Consider the following 18,153-nt stretch of genomic DNA (forward strand, 5'->3'; position numbering starts at 1 on the left):
AAGCTCCGCCCTCGGCAAGGCCATCCCGGCTGCGTGCCGGGTGCCTCGGGAGCTGGGACCCCGCCCACAACGCCGGCGCTGCTCGCGCTGCTCGGCTCTACAACCTTCCCGCAACTGTGCAGGATGGGAACCGGGGTCCGGTCTGACCGGCTTGGGCGGCGCGCCTTCACCCGGCCCCAGGTCTGGACCCCTCCCTAGTAGCTTCGCGGCCTCTCTGCCAGCTGTGCGCGGCCTGGCTCTGGAGAGGTCGGGCGGACAGGCTCTCCCGACTGCAGGCGAGGCAGCGCGCGGCTCACCCCAGTCCCCGACCCACGTGAAGCGTACAGGGCATTTTATTAACCGGGAAGGACGCCTCTTCACCCCGCGTAGGCCGCCTCTTCACCCCGCGTAGGCAGTGTCGTCGTTGCTGTCACTAAAGGCGGAGGAGGAGAGCTCCTCGCGGGGCGTGCAGACCGGGCACCGCTGCCGCATGTCGTCCCAGCACGACCAGCAGTACACGGCCTCGCAGTCCAGCGTCGGGCACACGTAGGACTCGGGCGTCTTGGGTGCCTGGCACACCACGCAGCGCCGGCGCAGCCAGCGGCGCAGGAGCGGGCAGCCGCGGTGCAGGATATCCGCCAGCGGGTGGCGCTGTTGGGAGGTGGGCGTTAGCGCCAGCCGGAGAGCGAGGCGGGAAAGAAGGGGACCTGGACAGCGTTTCCTGACTGAAGTCGCCAGGCTTGACAATGCCTGCATCTTGGAGGAGGCTGGGTTGGACAAAGAAACTCCTGGAGGGCTAGGGTGCCTCCCTCCCCAACTCTTAGAGAATGGGAGGATGCACCCTCCAGGCTCTCTCCCAGCAGATATCAGCCACAACTCTCATTTGCACTTTCCTGTAAATCATATTTGATTCTCACAGTGAGGCTGAGACGTGAGCAGGCCAGATCGACTATCACTGTTGCTATCCCCACTTTACAGAGGAGAAGGTGAAGTGACTCTTAAAGTCACACAGATAGTAAACAATCCAACTCAGCTGGACCCCAGGGACCCTGATTCCAAACAACAAACCTAGTTCACTATGCTCCCTGCCATCCCTCACGACATGTCTCCACACAGTTGTCAGGGATTCTTCATAAGCCACCTTACCCAGGAAGCAGCCACTCTTTGCCCAAGAAACTCCAGAGGCCCTGCTGCCTGCCAGACAGGCAGAAGAACTCCTGGGCTTGGCCTTCAGAGCCTTCCATCACCTGGTCCCTTTCTAGCCTCTTTCCCACTTTAGCCCTCCCTGAGAGCTGTCTCTTCTGAACCAGTTTCTCCTGAGACTAGCCCTGGCACTTGGCATTCCCTTTGGATTCTGAGTCTTTGCACATTCTGCTTGGAATGGCTGTCCCGCACATTTCCATCTGTGCATTCACATTCAGTTTGCTTCACGACCCTGTCAAGGAATCCCGGCATGTTCTTTTTTGTTTTTTGGGTTTCATTTTTTCATAACACATTCATTTGACCCCTATTGTGTGTCATGGGGGCTGGGACTATCCAGGTACTAGGGAAAAAGCTAAGCATACACAGTCTCACTTTTATGAACTTTGTTAGGACTGATTAAATAAGAATGGCTGCCACTCATTGTTTATAATATCAGGTCCTGTACTAAGATACTGTACGTAAATTATTTCAATTCTAAATTAGCCAGGCGTGGTGGTGCGTGCCTGTAATCCCAGCTACTCAGGAAGCTGAGGCACAAGAATCGCTTGAACTGCGGAGGAGGAGGTTGCAGTGAGCCAAGATCATGCCACTGCACTCCAGCCTGGGCGACAGAGTGAGGCTTAGTCTCAAAAAAAAAAAAAAAAAACTGGTCACAGTGGCTCACGCCTGTAATCCCAGTACTTTGGGAGGCCGAGGCGGGCGGATCATGAGGTCAGGAGATCGAGACCATCCTGGCTAACGCGGTGAAACCCTGTCTCTACTAAAAATATAAAAAATTAGCCGGGCGTGGCAGTGGGCACCTGTAGTCCCAGCTACTCGGGAGGTTGAGGCAGGAGAATGGCGTGAACCCGGGAGGTGGAGCTTGCAATGAGCCGAGATTGCGCCACTGCACTCCAGTCTGGGTGACAGAGCAAGACTCTGTCTCAAAAACAAAAAACAAAACAAAACAAAACAAAAAATTCAATTATCATATAAGGCAGATAGTGTTATTATCATCTCTTTTTCAGGTGAGAAAACTGATGCTTGGAGATGTGATCACTGCCCAGGGTCACAGAAGGACAACATGCATGCATATGGAACTTGCTGCATGCCAGCACCATGTGAGTACAACTCATTTAATCCTTACAACAACCAGATGGAGTAGTTAACCCCATTTTACGGAAGGCAAAAGCAGGCACAGCAGTCAAGTCATGTGCTCAAGGTCACACCGGTGTCATAGTAATGAGGGAAGGAGCTGGGATTCACACTTAGGCCCTCTGGCACCGGAGTCCCACACCTGACCACCACTCTAGGCTGATCTCCAGTGAGCAGGCCTTACAGATCTCTCCAGTCTTGCCATTCTTCAGAGGGAGAAACTGAGGCTCAGTGAAGACCTTGGCCAAGGTGACACAACGTAATGAGGGAGTTTGGACTGGAGTCTGCTTCCTCAGATTCCATGTGCCTTACCATGTGCCCCTGCCTGAGGCCTTCTTGACTCCCAGCCCACCTGTCTCCTCCCATCCCCTGAACTGCACTGAGCTTCTGGTCTGCAGCCCTCTGGTAGAACCTATGGTTTTGCCTTGGGCCTCCTGTTTCTGTGCGGCCTTCTTGCTTTTCTTTGAGCAGACTATTAAATCTCATTCTCCTTTTCTGCCTGCTTCCTAATGGTCCACTGAGTGTCTTAGGCTGGGCTGAATCCTGGGGTTGAGAAATGGGCACAGCCCTGACCTTAGGAGCTGGGTGACTAGGGCCCTCAGTATGTGTTACATCAGATCTCACCAGGCTTGGCCGGGTGTAGTGGCTCACACCTGTAATCCTAGCACTTTGGGAGGCTGAGGTGGGCAGATCACCTGAGGTCAGGAGTTTGAGACCAGCCTGGCCAACATGGTGAAACCCTGTCTCTACTAAAAATACAAAAAATTAGCTGGGAGTGGTGGCCTGCGCCTGTAATCCTGGCTACTTGTGGAATGGGGGGCTGAGACAGGAGAATCGCTTGAACCCGGGAGGCAGAGGTTGCAGTGAGCTGAGATCGTGCCACTGCACTCCAGCCTGGGTGACACAGTCAGATTCCATCTCAAAAAACAAAAAGAACTCACCAGGCTGGAGTAGGCCTGCCACCATTGGTGGGTGCTGAGTGGACTGAAGGGAGCTGCCCCTTGCCCCACTGTACTTAAACCCAGCCAGGAGCGGGCAGCAGCACTCACGCCTGGACTTACTGGAGCCTTCTGCTGTCGCGCCCGTCTCAGGATAGCGGCCCTTCTGAGTTTGGTGAAGGCTGCTCTCTTCCTCAGTAGGTCATTGTAGAGGAACAGGATCCGCTTCTTCTCTCGCTGGGGGCAGGGAGGGGGTCAATGATATTGACAGTGAGGAGGAAGGCATCCCCCAAAGATGGAGTTGGTAGGGAGCTGGGTGCGGCTGGGGAGGGGTGCGGGGTGTGTGTGTTGTGTGTGCGCGTGCGCGCGCATGCAGGTGTGTAGGGGTGGAGAGGTCTGGGGAGGGGCAAACCTTGGGGAAGTAGAAGGCTGCGATGACCCTCCGGAGTCGGTAGCCAAAAGCCTGTAACAGGCAGAGACACACTAACAGGCCAATTGGTAGTGCAGCTCTCCAGTAGGCCCTGGCATCCAGGCCCACAGGCTGGGGCAGGCAGGCTAGGGGAGGGGCAGACCAGGGGTCTGGTCAGGACCAGCCAAGGGGCAGGGCAGCCCTGGGTTGGACTTCCCATCCCAGTGGGAGGTGCAGGCAGGGCCTCTGATTCCCCTGGTCTCTTCCGGCCTGCCCCTCACTGCAGAACTGCCCTGTCAGTACTGTAGCCACTGGGCAAAATGTGGCACAGATCTTGCAAATCTCCATCTTGGCTGAACGTCCTGTTGGAGAGTGCCGCTCTGGAGAGCTGGGGCCCTCTAGCCCCAAGACCCTGGCCTCCAGTCTCCTCTGACCCAAGCTTGTCATGCTCCCCTTATTCAAGCCTGCCCAGATGTGTTCCCTGCTCCGATTTCCCCAGCTCAAATGCTCCAACCCCCCTCTCTCCACACCCGAGGCCCAGGCCCCCAACTCTTTACCTTGGTGTCTTTTGACCCTTGCCCCACCGCCCTCAATTCCTCTGATCCAAACTTTCAGCATCACTCACGCATGTTGTTTGATTCCATCACTGTCTCTGAGGAGGTGTTTAGGGCCCCAATGGTTTTTCGAAGAAGCCGGGCTAGCATGGAGTCTCCCCCGACCTTCACCTCCAGTTTATGACTGCCTGCAGCCAGGAGGGTGGGTAGGGAAGTCAGGGCAGGTGGGGAAATCAGGAATGTGTTAAGGAGGTGGGGCAGGATGTGGGGTGGATGTCGGGGAGGGGTCAAGACACAGAAATACTTCTCAGCTGCCTGGGTCTTTCTGTCACTTCGATGAATCCTAACCCCTCCCTGCTCCCTGTTGTAAGTATAAAGGGGTAAAGAGCCCCCCTCCTCTGCTGTGAGAGCTGTCAGGTTGCAGGGCTGACATTTGACCTTGAGGAGGACAGGGAGGGGCTGAATCATAGAAAGGGGAAAAGAAGAGGCAGAAGGATGGCCGGCACGGTGGTGCATGCCTGTAATCCCAGCACTTTGGGCGGCCAAGGCAGGTGGATCACTTGAGGTCAGGTCAGGAGTTCAAGACCAGCCTGGCCAACATGGTGAAACTCCATCTCTACCAAAAATAGAAAAATTAGCTGGCCATGGTGGCTCATACCTGTAATCTCAGCTACTTAAGAGGCTGAGGCAGGAGAATTGCTTGAATCTGGGAGGTGGAGATTGCAGTGAGCTGAGATCGTGCCATTGCACTCCTCCAGCCTGGGTGACAGAGCGAGACTCTTTGTCTCAGAAAAAAAAAAAAAAAAAAAAAAGGCAGAAGGAGGAGGCACAGTTGGAAGAACTAGGGTGGAGTGCCTGTACAGGCGTTGGAGTTCTCCAGAGGGCATCTCTTGGGCCTGGAATGTGTCTGGGGGATGGGCTCACTGCGGAAGGAGTACTGCAGGAAGGAGTGGTGGCGGATGGTGTCGAAGATGGAGTAGAGAGCCCAGTCCAAGCCGCAGAGCACCCCCAGCAGCAGCAGAATGGGCAGTGTCTCCAGGAGCTCCCTCACCTGGCCAAGGAGCAGGAGGGGCAGAGCTGGGCAGCGCCACCTGTCTGGGCACGGAGCACTCTCTGGTGCCTTTTACCCTCCACCCTCACCTTCAGGCCTGTCTTTGCACCCAGGAGCCCGCACCCCATGCTGTCCTCACCATGTTGCTCATTTCTGAGGCCTGGATGGTGGGCTTGCAGGGGAAGATGACGGTTTTCTCCTCAGCTTTGCGGAGTGGCAGCAGAGTCCGTTTGCCCTGGAAAGCAAATGTCCACACAGTTAGGAAGCCCAAGGGCCCTCTGCCCTTTCCCCCTCTGCCTTCCTGGAACATGAACCCACACAGGGCACATAGCAAGGCATCCCTGGGCAGTGCCACACCCACTCACCAGCTTCTTCCTGCGGTCATCGATCTGGCAGAAGTAGGTGCTGATGTAGATGTTGTCAAAACGAATGTCACGGTTATAGCTGTCCATGTAGGAGAAAGACCTGTGGGTGGATGGGCGGGGATGTCTCTATCTCCTCCAGGTTCTCCTCATCCATCCCCAAACATGGGCTTCCTTGAGGCACAGTCTTTCAGCCAACCAGCCAGCATTCATTGAGCACCATCTATGTCCTAGGCACTGCTAGGCGATGGTGATAATAAAGAGAAGACTCTGTCCCTGCCTTCCAGTTGTGTAGAGGAAGATATCCCCCTACACGATGGGTGAGACACAGCAGAAGTGAGTAGGGGATGAGGTGGGGGCTTAGAGGAGGGCATGGCCAGCCTGTCTGGGAGGGAGCTGCATGTGTGCGTCTGAGATAGGGGACAGGCATGCATCTTGCAGGATGGATATCGAGCAGAGTCACAGAGACAGGAAACTCCTGGAGGTTTCAGGAATCACCTAATCCACTGTGACTCACAAGTTCTTGCCTCTTGGCTTTGCCTGCAGCATATCTCCTGGAGGTGTGCCGGGGCAAAACTCATCCCAAACCACCATCTCTATCCTCCTCAATACACCCTGGCCCTCCCTGCCTACCCTTGAGCATGGTGCATGTGTGCATGGGTGCATGCCTGCATAGATAGCTATCTCCCACGTATTTCCCAAAGCCCCACATAATGCTTCAGTTTGCTAAGGAAAAAATGTTAATTATTGCAAATGTGTTTAAAACTGTAAAAGTACATTAAATAAACTCTGTAAAGCGTGCAACATTAGTTTCAATGCTATTGCTTCTGGGGCCCTGTAAAAATCCACATCTTTGCCTTTAAAACTACTCTAAGTGCAAAGACATACTGTGAGCGCCCTCTTGTGGAGAGGCTCACAGAGGCGGTGCCTGGGCTTCCTGAGCCAGGGCCTGCCCTCCCGCCAGCTGTCCTTTCAGTGCATGACCTCACCCAGCTTGAAAGCCTGGAAGTACCTTTTGACTCTGTGCCTCCTTCCTTCCCTCCACAAGCTGGCTCTGATCCTCGCTGCACCTTTCCCTTTCCCCCTCCACCTCAAACCATCTTCCTGCCATGCTTTACCTGGGCCAGGCTCCCTAACCTCTGACCCAGCCTGGCCTCCCTGCCTCCAGACTTCCTGAGGCCATCTTGCCATCACTGCCAGTTCCAGGTCTTCCTGCAGGGCTTTCTAGACTGTTCTGGTCATGCCCACTTCAGTCCTCCAGGCCAGCCTCTGCCCTCTGTACCCCACGGATACCAGGAGCCTTACCCAAGGGACACCCTTCTTTCCTTGACCATCGCTCCCCATCTGCAGCCATTTGGAGCCCAGTTATGGCCCTTCTAGGGGCACCTTCTCAGCTCCCACACACATCCCAAAAGCCAATCCATAGAATGGCCCTTGAACCATCTCTGTCTCGTGGGTATCTCATTATCCCAACTAGACCATTAGCTTTTTTTTTTTTTTTTTTTTTTTTTTGATGCAAGCTCTCACTCTGACACCAGGCTGGAATGCAGAATGGAGTGGCACAGTCACAGCTCACTGCGGCCTCGACCTCCCAGTGATTCTCCTGCCTCAGCCTCCCAAGTAGCTGGGACTACAGGCATGTGCCCCATACCCAGCTAATTTTGTTCATTTTTTGTAGAGATGAGGTCTCACTGTGTTACTCAGGCTGGTCTCAAACACCTCAACTCAAGCCATCCTCCCACCTCGGCCTCCCTAAATGTTGGGATTACAGGAGTGAGCCACCATGTCCGGTGACCATGAGCTTATTGAGAGCAGGAATAGAGCTCCTTCATCTTTGTCTTCCCACAGGGCCCTAGATACACACATAGCCACTCACTTGCAGTCACTCTAGGCCCCCCACACAGGAGCAGACAGAGCAACAGTCCTGTAGCGGCCCTCACCTAAGCCCTGCCCATCTCAGGTGTTTAGGAGTAGAGATGGGAAATAGAAGGTCCAGAGACCAGCAGGGGAGCTAGAGCAGAGCAAGGCCCAGGGCAGTCCAGCTGGTCACTGGGCTGGGTGGGGTTGAGGACTTTCTTCTAAATGGAGGGAAAGTCGCTGCCAACGCAGCAGGCAGGAGAAAATGAAAGCAAAATGGAAAGATAAAAATGGCACAAAGTCAGAGCCAAGGGGAATATGAAGGGCAAGAAAAAATCAAAAGTCAAAGCTAAATGTAAAAAAAAAAAATCACTATTGGGATAAAGGCTGGAAGGAGGTGGATGAATGAAGACGGTTGGCCTTTTAAGGCAGTGGGAACATCGGTAATGTTCTTCTGACAAAATGTCCACATTTCCTTTAACTTTGTGTAAACAAACTTAATGAAGACAAAGGTAAATAATACTCAGATTCAGAGGTGGGAATAGGCACTAGGGTTCCATCCTTACAGCCTGCCTCAGGGCAGGGCTCTAGTCCTGGGCAGAGGAGGGCTGCTGTGGTGGGGACAATGGCTCACGTGTGCAGGACCAGCAGGAAAGTGCAGGAGAGCAGCACGTGCAGCAGCCCCAGGGCCCACTCCAGCCGGGCCTCTTGGCGGTGCACGTAGTCCCGCACCTCAGTGCTCACTCGCTCCCAGCTCGCGTTGAGTCCCAGCACCCCAGCCTGCTTCTCTTCCTGGTGGAGGGCACATGAGCAAACTCAGCCTGCGGCTGCCTTGCCAGACCCAGGTCCCACCTCTTCATGGCATCTGTCCCCCAGCACCCCACTTGTGTCCCCGGGACCCTTCCAGGACCTCCAGGAGTTGTCACTTCCTTCTGCTCACTACCCTCCTGGACACAGTCTTGCTCCCCTGCACCTACATCAGCTGACATCATCTCATATCTGGCTGATAGCTCCCGCCCCAGGCCAAGTCTGCACAAACCACAGGCTTGGCACTGTCCCTTCCTCAACACCTTTCCCCTCCCCTGCCCATCTTAGGTGTTCGGGGGTGGAGATGAGAAACAGAGGGCCTCCTCAACACCAGCGACATTCCCCTCCTTGTCCCCCTTCCTCACCCCTGGTCACCTCTTTCCTGTGCTCTCTCACTTGTCCTTTCTCTAGCCCTATTCCCTAATGCCCTCCTCCCACTCCCTATCTACCCCCCACCAACCCTCGCCCTTGCCTTCTACCTTGAAGTCAATATTGGCTGAAAATTCCCCATCCAGGTCACGAATAGACTGGTTGAGGGTGTCGTAGGTCTGCCCAAAGTTGCCTTCCACTGGGATGCGATTGCGGCACCAAACCTCCATCACTGGTGGACAGTGGGTGGGGTCAGGGGGCCTCCCTGGGCCTGTCCTCCAGGTGCAGGCCTGGCCTGCCTGTCCTTCTGTGGTCCTCCTCATCCTACTTTTTTGTCTCTCTGCCCATGGCTTGCTACCATACCAACACCGAGTCTTCCCCTCTCTGCTCTCTTTGGATTCTGCCTTCCAGGAACCAGGCCTGAGTTCCCCCATTTTTGTCAACCTATCCTCAACCATAACAAACATCAGTAAGGAGAGCCAGCATTTACAGAGCAGATCCTCTGTGTGCCAGCTCTGCCACCGCCTTCACATATGTTAGCCCCGTAAATCCTCAAAAGCCCTTAATGTGGCTGGGTGCGATAGCTCACACCTGTAATCCCAGCACTTTGGGAGGCTGAGGTGGGTGGATCACCTGAGGTTAGCAGTTCAAGACCAGCTTGGTCAACATGGTGAAACCCCGTCTCTACTAAACATACAAAAATTAGCTGGGCGTGGTTGCGGCCGCCTGTAATCCCAGCTACTTGGGAGGCTGAGGCAGGAGAATCGCTTGAATCCGGGAGGCAGAGGTTGCAGTGAGCCGAGATCGTGCCACTGCACTCCAGCCTGGGTGACAAGAGTGAAACATCCCGTCTCACAAAAGAAAAAAAAAAAAGCCCTTAATGCAAGAACTACTGTTATTCTGCCCATGCCCATCTTTCAGATGAAGAGCCACAGCTCACAGCTTTGCTGTAACTCACCCTGGGTCACAGAGCTATTCAGCAGATGGACTGGGCTCTAAGGATACTGTGGCCTCAGGGCCAAAACCCTCCTCATCTGTTGCTTTCCTGCCTGTCACCTACCATGGGTCTCAAGGACTCAGCTCCCTACCCCTGATGCTCCCCACCCCTTTGCAACTGTGCAGACCCTTGGCAATGCCACAGAAGAACTTGAACTTCATAGGCAGGCAGAGCAGGTGGGTGAGGAGTGGGACCCAGATGTGCTTCATGCACTGTTCATGCTTGTGGTCAAACCAACGACGGCAGCTGAGTATGGCCTGGTTCACCACATCTGTAGGAAGGAGCAAGGTCCCCACATCTTGATCCACAACGCTGGCCCTGCATCCCACCCCACCCTCCATTCCCCAGGGATACCCCTCACAGGAGCAACGCAGCTTAGTCTTCAGCTCATACATCTTCTGTGTCGACAGGTGGAGGCTGGAGGCTGGGGCTTGGTGGGCCTCCCTGCCCTGGGCTGTCTCCCCTGAGTCCACGGCATCCTCAGGTGTGTAGCCTGTCTCGCTCTTCACCTGGGCATCCAGGTCCTCAAAGGTGGTGGAGATGTTCCGAGTCTCTGCTCTCAGCAATTCTTTGCTGCTCTGGGATTGGAGGTGGAGGGAGGAAAGGGCGAGGGCTGAGGCTTTAGAACTTCTGCTGCCTGAGGGCCTGTCCTCCCCCAGTAGCCGAGCTTTGGGCTCTCACCTCAGGCTGGCAGGGAGCCTAGGCCCTGAGACACAGCCTCTCACCTTAAATTCCCAGCTGTCCATTGCCCTTGGGAGCCCCCTCCTCTCCGCAGCTGTCTTGTCTGATCCCACATGTCCTGGCTCTGTGTACCTCCGGGACTCTCAGCTCTTCCTCGGTCCTCCCATCCCAGACCCTTCCTGATCAGTGGTTCCCCAGGTCCTTAGTCCTTACCCTTCACCACTAATCTCTGAGATCGTTATGCCATCTGAATGCCCCAACTTCCAAACCCCTCAGCCCCCATCTCCCCAACTCTCCAGCTCTCCAATTCTCTCAAACCGCAGTCTCCAGCCCTCTAATACCCAACTCTTGAATCCTCTTGTCTTCAAAACTTCTCAGCTACTTAAGGCCAAGGCCCTCAAATTTCCTAGATATTCTAGTTCAGCTGTCCAGAGTACTGACCACTCAGGTATTGGGAAATGTGTATAGAGCATGTCCCAATGGCTCAGGGGCTCTCCTGGCATTTAATGTCCCAGGACCAGGGCATATTCTGCAATGTTTGGGAATAGTTCTGCAAAAAATGCCAGTAGTATCCCCACTGGAGAACTGTAAATCCAGGGTGACAACTCCCAGCTCAAGTAAACTTGGCTCCAGGGAGAGGGACCCCCCAGGCCCTGTCTGTGCAGATTCCTGACCAGCAGGTCTTTGAACACGGCCCGTAAGGGGGCTGTGGAGACGCGCCAAGCCGCACGGGTGTTGTTGATCTGCAGCTCCACGGTGCAGCCCAGCGATGCGATCACGTCGTTGAGATTGTGCCGCAGATTGGCCACTGGCCCTGGAGAAAGAGGCCCTGGTGGGTCACCTCCCTGTATTACCAGCACTTTCTCAAACCCGCTCAGCTCCCCTCTGCACATGGTGCCCATCTCCTAGAACTATACAGTGGTGGGGCCGAGAAGCCTATGGAAGGTCATCTAGTTCAACCCTTGATTTTTTTCACCTTTGTTTTTTTTTTTTTTTGAGACGGAGTCTCCCTCTGTCACCCAGGCTGGAGTGCAGTGACTCGATCTCTGCTCATTGCAACCTCCGCCTCCTGGGCTCAAGTGATTCTCCTGCCTCAGCCTCCTGAGCATCTGGGATTACAGGCATGTGCCACCATGCCTGGCTAATTTTGGGGGTATTTTTAGTAGAGATGGGGTTTAACCATGTTGGTCAGGCTGGTCTCAAACTCCTGACCTCATGATCTGCCTACCTTGGCCTCCCACAGTGCTGGGATTACAGGTGTGAGCCGCCGTGCCTGGCCCTTTTTTTTTTTTTTTTTTTTTTTTTTTGAGATGGAGTCTTGCTCTGTCACCCAGGCTGGAGTGCAATGATGTGATCTCAGCTCACTGCAGGCTCCGCCTCCCAGGTTCAAGCGATTCTCCTGTCTCAGCCTCCTGAATAGCTGGGACTATAGGTGTGCACCACACACCTGGTGAATTTTTGCATTTTTAGTAGAGATGGAGTTTCACCATGGCTGGTCTTGAACTCCTGACCTCAGGTGATCCACCCACCTCAGCCCCCCAAAGTGCTGGGATTACGGGCATGAACCACTGTGCCTGGCCAATTTTTTCACTCTTATAAACTTAGGAGGCCCAGATATGGGGAGGAGCTCCCTCAGGGACACAGCAAATTAGAACAGCTGGGATGACACCCTTGCCTTTTCTCCTTCACCCAGCCTGGCTCCCATTGGATGGCCCACCCAGGGTCACTGCTTCAGTGTAACTCACTGGCCCCCACATACTCACCCACGTAGATGGCAGCCAAGGCGTATCCCAGGACAAAGAGCCTGCCTTCCTTGCCCAGCATCTTGGGTACTAGCAGGAGGCTAGCACAGCGGATATGAGGGGAGGTCCCCCAGCCCATGGCTCCCAAGCCTGTCAGGAGAGCCCAGGAGGTGGTGAGGCAAAGTGAGAAAGCTGCCTCCCTTCCTCATGTTTACCCGAACACCCACCTGTAACACCCCATTCTGGAACCACCACCATCCTGCCCTTATCCCCATTTACACTGACTCTGATAGACCTGCTAGGCCACTCATTCATTCATTCAGCAGCCACTCACAGAGTTCAGCTATGTGCCAGTCTCTGGAAGGGCATAGAGGGATGGCTAGAACTTAAAAAGCCACAAATGATCGACTTGTGTGTGTGTGTGTTAGGGAAAGGAGTCAAGGTTTTCTGGGCTACAGTCACACTGACCCTAGGTGCTGAGGGAGCAGAGAGAGCAAGAGAAAAACTCTGGAAACGCGCTCATGCTCAGAGTGGTCAGAAGAGAGATCAGAGCCCACCTCAGTACTCCCAGTGCTCAGATACCTACAGCACTCGCAGTCCCTGCCTCTAATTTTAGCCCTTAGTCGTGTACTGCCTGGTATGTTTTAGCAGTTTCACATGTGTCTCCCTGTGGTCTCTGCACGGAGACAGTGAACTTCTGGAAGCTCATAATCCAGAGAAAGAGACAGATGAGTAAACAAATGACTACAACACGATGTGCTAAGTGCACAAGGGAGGTGCTTATAGAGCGCTGTGGGAGCCAAGGAGGGAGTAGGTCTTTCTGCAGGGAGGGGTGGGGCTGAGAAGGCTGGACAAAGAGAGGATGTGTCAGCTGGGCCTGGAAGGTGAGTAAGTGTTGTTAGGAGGTGCAGATGGCATTCCAGGCCAAAGGAGCATTATAAGCTGGTCAGGGGAGCTAGAAGATTCCTGTGTTGATGGAGTGTTCACCCAATGATCGCCAAAGCAAATCCCAAATCCTTACACTTCCTCCATCTCCACTGTCCTGGTAGAGTCCCCATCATCTCTTACTGGGACTATAACCTAATGAATCTCCCTATGTCCTCTCTTGCTACCTTACACTTCAGTTTTTACAAGGCAGCCAGAGTGATCTTGCAAAAGCATAAATCAGATCATGTCCCCTCCCTGCTTCAAACCATTTGGTGGCTTTCTACCACATTTGGTATAAAATCTAAACTCCCTAACATGGTCTACCTAGCTTGTGATGTGGCTCCTGCCTGCTTCCTGATCTCATTCTATGCAGCCCTTCTCCCACCATGTCTACCCACACAGACCTTGTTGCTGCTCCTTGGACAAGCCAAGCTCATTCCTCCTCTCTGATCTTTGCCCTAGCTGTTCCCCCTGCCAGAAGCACTCTTCTCCCTGTTCTTCACATGGCTGGCTCCACCTAGTCATACAGGTTTGTGGCAAACCCTGTCGGGTGCCACCCCACAGTTTTTTTCTGCCTTCTTCCTTGCTAACACAACTTGGGTTTTTTGCAAGGGCAATAGCCTGGCCCTGCCCCAGCCCCTGAGGGATAAATCTGGATCTGTCCAAACCAATCATGGTAGAACAGGACATTGAAAGGGACTAGTTCTGTGGTCTTGGCCTTCTGGCCAAAGACTTGAGCTGAGGCCAATAGTTGACAAATAGTTGCCTTACATTCTAATGAGAGCCCCATGGAGCTATGGGTGTCTTCTTTGAGCTCACCAAAAGAGCAAAACTTGATGTTTACTCCTGTATCCCACCCTGTCTATATAAAAAGACCAGCAATATGGACCAGGCATGGTGGCTCACGCCTATAATCCCAGCACTTTGGGAGGCCAAGGCAGGTGGATCACTTGAGGTCAGGAGTTTGAGACCAGCCTAGCCAACATGGCTCTCTCAACTAAAAATACAAAATTTAGCCATGCATGGTGGCAGGCGCCTGTAGTCCCAGCTACTCAGGAAGTTGAGGCAGGAGAATTGCTTGAACCTGGGAGGCAGAGGTTGCAGTGAGCCGAGATCATGCCACTGCACTCTAGCCTGGGAGATAGAGCGAGACTCTGTCTTGGAAAAAAAAAAAAAAATGACTGGCAATGTGGATTTCCTGGAAGGGGAGAAAAGTGGCTGGAATGGACGGGCAGAGAGGGAGAGTCTGTGGAGAGGATGGGTGTCACCTGTCAAGTGAGAGACTCCAGGAGTCCAACAGGCTTCAGGGACTGGTGATGCAGGAAGGGGAACCTGCCTGGTCTCTGTAGACTGGACTCCTGCTGAGTGCAGAGCCTCATGAGACCACTCCAGGGCTGCCTCATGAGACCACTCCAGGGCTGCCACCTGAACACAGAGTGGAGGGAGAGCTCCTGGGAGAGCTCAGCCTCTGCAATGCCTCTGTAAACCTCCCCTGGACGATGGGGGCATACAAGCATGGAGACTGGTATCTGCTTCTCATCAGGGCAGGAGAGAGGCAGCCGTAAGGTGCCCTGCTTTTGACGGGGTGTGGTGGCTCATGCCTGTAATCCCAGCTCTTAGGGAGGCAGAGGCGGGAGGATAGCTTGAGCCCAGGGGTTTGAGACCTGCCTGGGCAATATAGCGAGACCCCATTCTCCACAAAAAGGAAGGTGCCCTGCTTTCTCTGCCTGGCAGGGCACGGACATGTGCACTTCCAGTCTGCTGGAGGGAGGGATCCAAAAAGCAAGAGGCTGTGGGTGGCCCCTGAAGGGGGGCTTCACTCGAGGTCAGCCAAAAGAACTGCCCTCTGCAGGAAACTGGGCACTGCTGAGGTCCACACACAGCCTCCAAGGAGATGATAATCAGGCCCACTGGGACAGCCAGGGTGTGAGTGCCTGCTACACACAGGCATCCAAGTGGAATTATAACAGCATTGGTGACTTAACGACTTTTGTTCCTTTTCCTCTAATTCTTCTAATCTCCCTTCTGACATCAGAAGAACCAGAAAGGGAAGGAAGTAGAGGAAAAAAAGGAAAGAGCAGGCCACGCCCCTTCTCCACTGCAGGACCTCATGCCAGGGAGCAGGCCTGAGCTGGGGGCCTAAGGGATGGGGAGGGCAAGATAAGGAGGGAAGATGCTTGAGAATGGATGAGGTTAAAAGTTTGATGTAGTCGAGCGCAGTGGCTCAAGCCTTTAATCCCAGCACTTTGGGAGGCCGTGACAGGCGGATCATGAAGTCAGGAGATGGAGACCATCCTGGCTAACACGGTGAAACCCCGTCTCTACTTAAAAATACAAAAAACTAGCCGGGCGAGGTGGTGGGCGCCTGTAGTCCCAGCTACTCAGGAGGCTGAGGCAGGAGAATGGCGTAAACCCGGGAGGCGGAGCTTGCAGTGAGCTGAGATCCGGCCACTGCACTCCAGCCTGGGCGACAGAGCGAGACTCTGTCTCAAAAAAAAAAAAGTTGATGTAGGATGGACTGGACCTCTTTAATCCCTAAAAATAAGTCTTAATTGTTGAAGTAGGACTAGGTCTTCTAAAGAAATATAACTAGAAATCTAAGGGGCTGTGTGAAAGGTTATCAATGGAAAAAAACATGTTCGAATATAGTGGGTCAGAGAAAAAGTAGTCTCCTGTTGGTATCCAGCAGGATTAATTCAATAAACAGGTGATGAAATGCTAATTCCATTTCCCTTGCCTGGGACAGGTTCAGGAAAGGGCATGTGTTGCACGCAGTTCTGACCAAAGAGATGTGAGGAAGTCTACTGCGGGGATTATAGGCAAGTTTCCCTTGTTCCTAAAAAGGGACATGAGGAAAAGATGTTTCTTCTTCTTTTTTTTTTTTTTGAGTCAGAGTCTTTGTCACCTAGGTCATTTTCCTTTTTCCCTGGCCTCAAATCACACAGCCCAAGACAGTGAAGTTGGGCCTGGGATTAAACTTATATTCCTTTTTTTTTTTTTTTTTTTTTGAGATGGCCTTTCGCTCTTGTCACCCAGGCTGGAGTGTGGTGGCACGATGATCTCCACTCACTGCAATCTCTGCCTCCTGGGTTCAAGCGATCCTCCTGCCTCAGCCTCCCAAGAAGTTGGAACTACAGGTGTGCACCACCACATCTGGCTAATTTTTGTATTTTTAGTGGAGACAAGGTTTCACCATGTTGGCCAGGCTGGTCTCAAACTCCTGACCTCAAGTGATCCACCCACCTCAGCCTCCCAAAGTTCTGGGATTACAGGCATGAGTCATCATGCCTGACCTGTTTTTTTTTTTTTTTTTTCTGATCTTTGACATTGTTGTATAAAGATGTGATGCCAGAGTTGCTGCAGCTATCTTGTGACCTGAAGAGAAGTGGTCAATAGGCTGAAGATGGCAGAGAAAAGACAGAAGGAACCTGAGTCCTTCTTGAAGCTACTGAGCTGTTAAATTATCCAGACTGGGCTCGGTGGCTCACACCTGTAATCCCAGCACTTTGGGAGGCCAAGGCAGGTAGATCTTTTGAGGTCAGGAGTTTGAGACCTGCCTGACCAACATACTGAAACCCTGTCTCTACTAAAAATACAAAAATTAGCTGGGTATGGTGGCGGGTGCCTGTAATCCCAGCTACTTGGGAGGCTGAGCAGGAGAATGGCTTGAACCTGGGAGGTGGAGGTTGCAGTGAGCTAAGATTGAGCCACTGCACTCCAGCCTGGGTGACAGAGCAAGACTGCATCTCAAAACAAAAGCAAAAGCAAAAATAAACAAACAAAACCAAAGCAAAACGGCTCAATGCTTGTCATCCTTGTTCACTGCTAAATCCTCAGCAGATTCTCAGTAAGTGCTGAATGAATGAATGAATGAATGAATGAATGAACTGAATTTCTTAGGAGGATCAGAAAACGAGGTCAGACAGGTCAGGAGAGATAAGAGTTTTGAAGGGTTATCATGTGGGTGATGGGGAGTCCCTCAGAATGGAGAGACTCCCTCAGGGCAAGGATGGTGTCTTCCTTCTTAAATTGGTGGCCTCTTCCCTCTGGACCTCCCCCTAAAGCCCAGGAGGAGGCTGAAGCCACAGGGGATGCTTGGGTACAGAAGAAACAAGCCCCGACTCCTTCCTGGGCATGCAGGATGGTCCTGTGTTCCACAGGCCGCTTGAGTGTTCCTGGTCTTTGCCCAGCACTAACCCACCAAGCTGTACAAAAACATCATCTTCTGTTCTTCATAGATGTTCATGGGGTTCACCAGGAGCTGAAAGAGACCTAGGGGCACAGGGTCAAGCCAAGGGCCAAAAGATGGGTCCTAACCCTGGTGCAGCCTCTGCCCACCCCGGACTTTCTGCTTCCACACTCACCTATGGCCAGGAGCCCCCCAGCGCCTGCCCCCAGCAGGAAAGCAGTGACGGGAAACTCGCCCGGCTGGCGCCATAGGAACCGGCTACAGGAGACTGGCAGCCCCCAGCTCAGGAACCTCTGCACCACTAAGAGGGGGACAGGGTAGCTCAACAGCCCACTCTTCTGCCCGAGATGGGGTTCATTAGGATTCAGGGCTTGCAGGTGGTTAGAGGCTGGGGGAACCTGGGATGTGGAACAGTAGGAACTTGGGGGACCCTGGAGAGGATGAGGGAGCCTGAGGAAGTGGTATGGGTGTAAAGGATAGAAAAGGCAAGGGCTGGGCTGGGCTGGGGGGCCGGGGGCACCAGACCAGAGAGGTGGAGGCTGGGACACCAAGTTGGGAGATAGTGTGCGGGAGTTCCAGGAGGAGAGATGGGATGAGAATGGAGGTCAAGGGATGCTGGGTCTCTGCTGAGTGACTCACCAGTATGAGGCTGTTTTCTTCTTTGCCTTCTTGCCCCACTCTGATGATGTTTAATGTCCATGAGTCTGTTTTGGGGAAGCACCACTCATCCCAAGTCTCCTGAAGGACCTCCTTGGACACAAGGTTCTGGTGAGAGAAGAGAGGCGCTGCCTGTCTCTTCTGCCTTACGGGAAGCCTAGACCTGATCTCTAGGCCTTTTCATCCTTCTGCTTCAAAAAGTGGGGAAGGAGATTCGAGACCTACCTATCCCCTCTCCAGCCCTCGGAACTGGGTCAGGGATTCCAAGACACATGCAGTGAAAGCCCTTGGAACCTT

At 53.4% G+C, this 18,153-nt stretch overlaps 1 protein-coding gene and 1 long non-coding RNA gene across 4 annotated transcripts; one reads left to right on the plus strand and one right to left on the minus strand.

The window, feature by feature from the left end:
* Positions 1 to 30: 30 nt before the first annotated feature.
* LOC103223907 (uncharacterized) lies at positions 31 to 6,431 on the plus strand. The gene is made up of 4 exons (XR_493926.3): positions 31 to 180; positions 2,190 to 2,282; positions 5,865 to 5,966; positions 6,072 to 6,431. It is a non-coding gene; the product is annotated as an uncharacterized lncRNA (long non-coding RNA).
* On the minus strand, positions 317 to 18,130 carry DCST1 (DC-STAMP domain containing 1). 3 transcript variants are annotated; one of them, XM_073008333.1, is made up of 17 exons: positions 18,082 to 18,112; positions 17,839 to 17,964; positions 17,375 to 17,500; positions 17,208 to 17,282; positions 12,105 to 12,233; positions 11,016 to 11,155; positions 10,022 to 10,238; positions 9,788 to 9,931; positions 8,774 to 8,895; positions 8,122 to 8,279; positions 5,634 to 5,733; positions 5,408 to 5,503; positions 5,142 to 5,268; positions 4,289 to 4,405; positions 3,667 to 3,809; positions 3,378 to 3,491; positions 317 to 630 (listed from the first exon to the last, which is right to left on the minus strand). In XM_073008333.1, exons 2-17 carry the CDS (start codon positions 17,897 to 17,899, stop codon positions 379 to 381), a joined length of 2,121 nt encoding a protein of 706 aa, XP_072864434.1. In that variant the 5' UTR covers positions 17,900 to 17,964; positions 18,082 to 18,112; the 3' UTR covers positions 317 to 378. The 3 variants fall into 3 exon arrangements, with proteins under 3 accessions (XP_072864434.1, XP_072864436.1, XP_072864435.1); XM_073008335.1 differs by lacking the exon at positions 17,208 to 17,282 and having other exon boundaries at positions 18,082 to 18,130; XM_073008334.1 differs by lacking the exon at positions 18,082 to 18,112 and having other exon boundaries at positions 17,839 to 17,967.
* Positions 18,131 to 18,153: the final 23 nt, after the last annotated feature.

This window comes from Chlorocebus sabaeus, chromosome 20, assembly GCF_047675955.1.
Source record: "Chlorocebus sabaeus isolate Y175 chromosome 20, mChlSab1.0.hap1, whole genome shotgun sequence".
Lineage (NCBI taxonomy): Eukaryota > Metazoa > Chordata > Mammalia > Primates > Cercopithecidae > Chlorocebus > Chlorocebus sabaeus.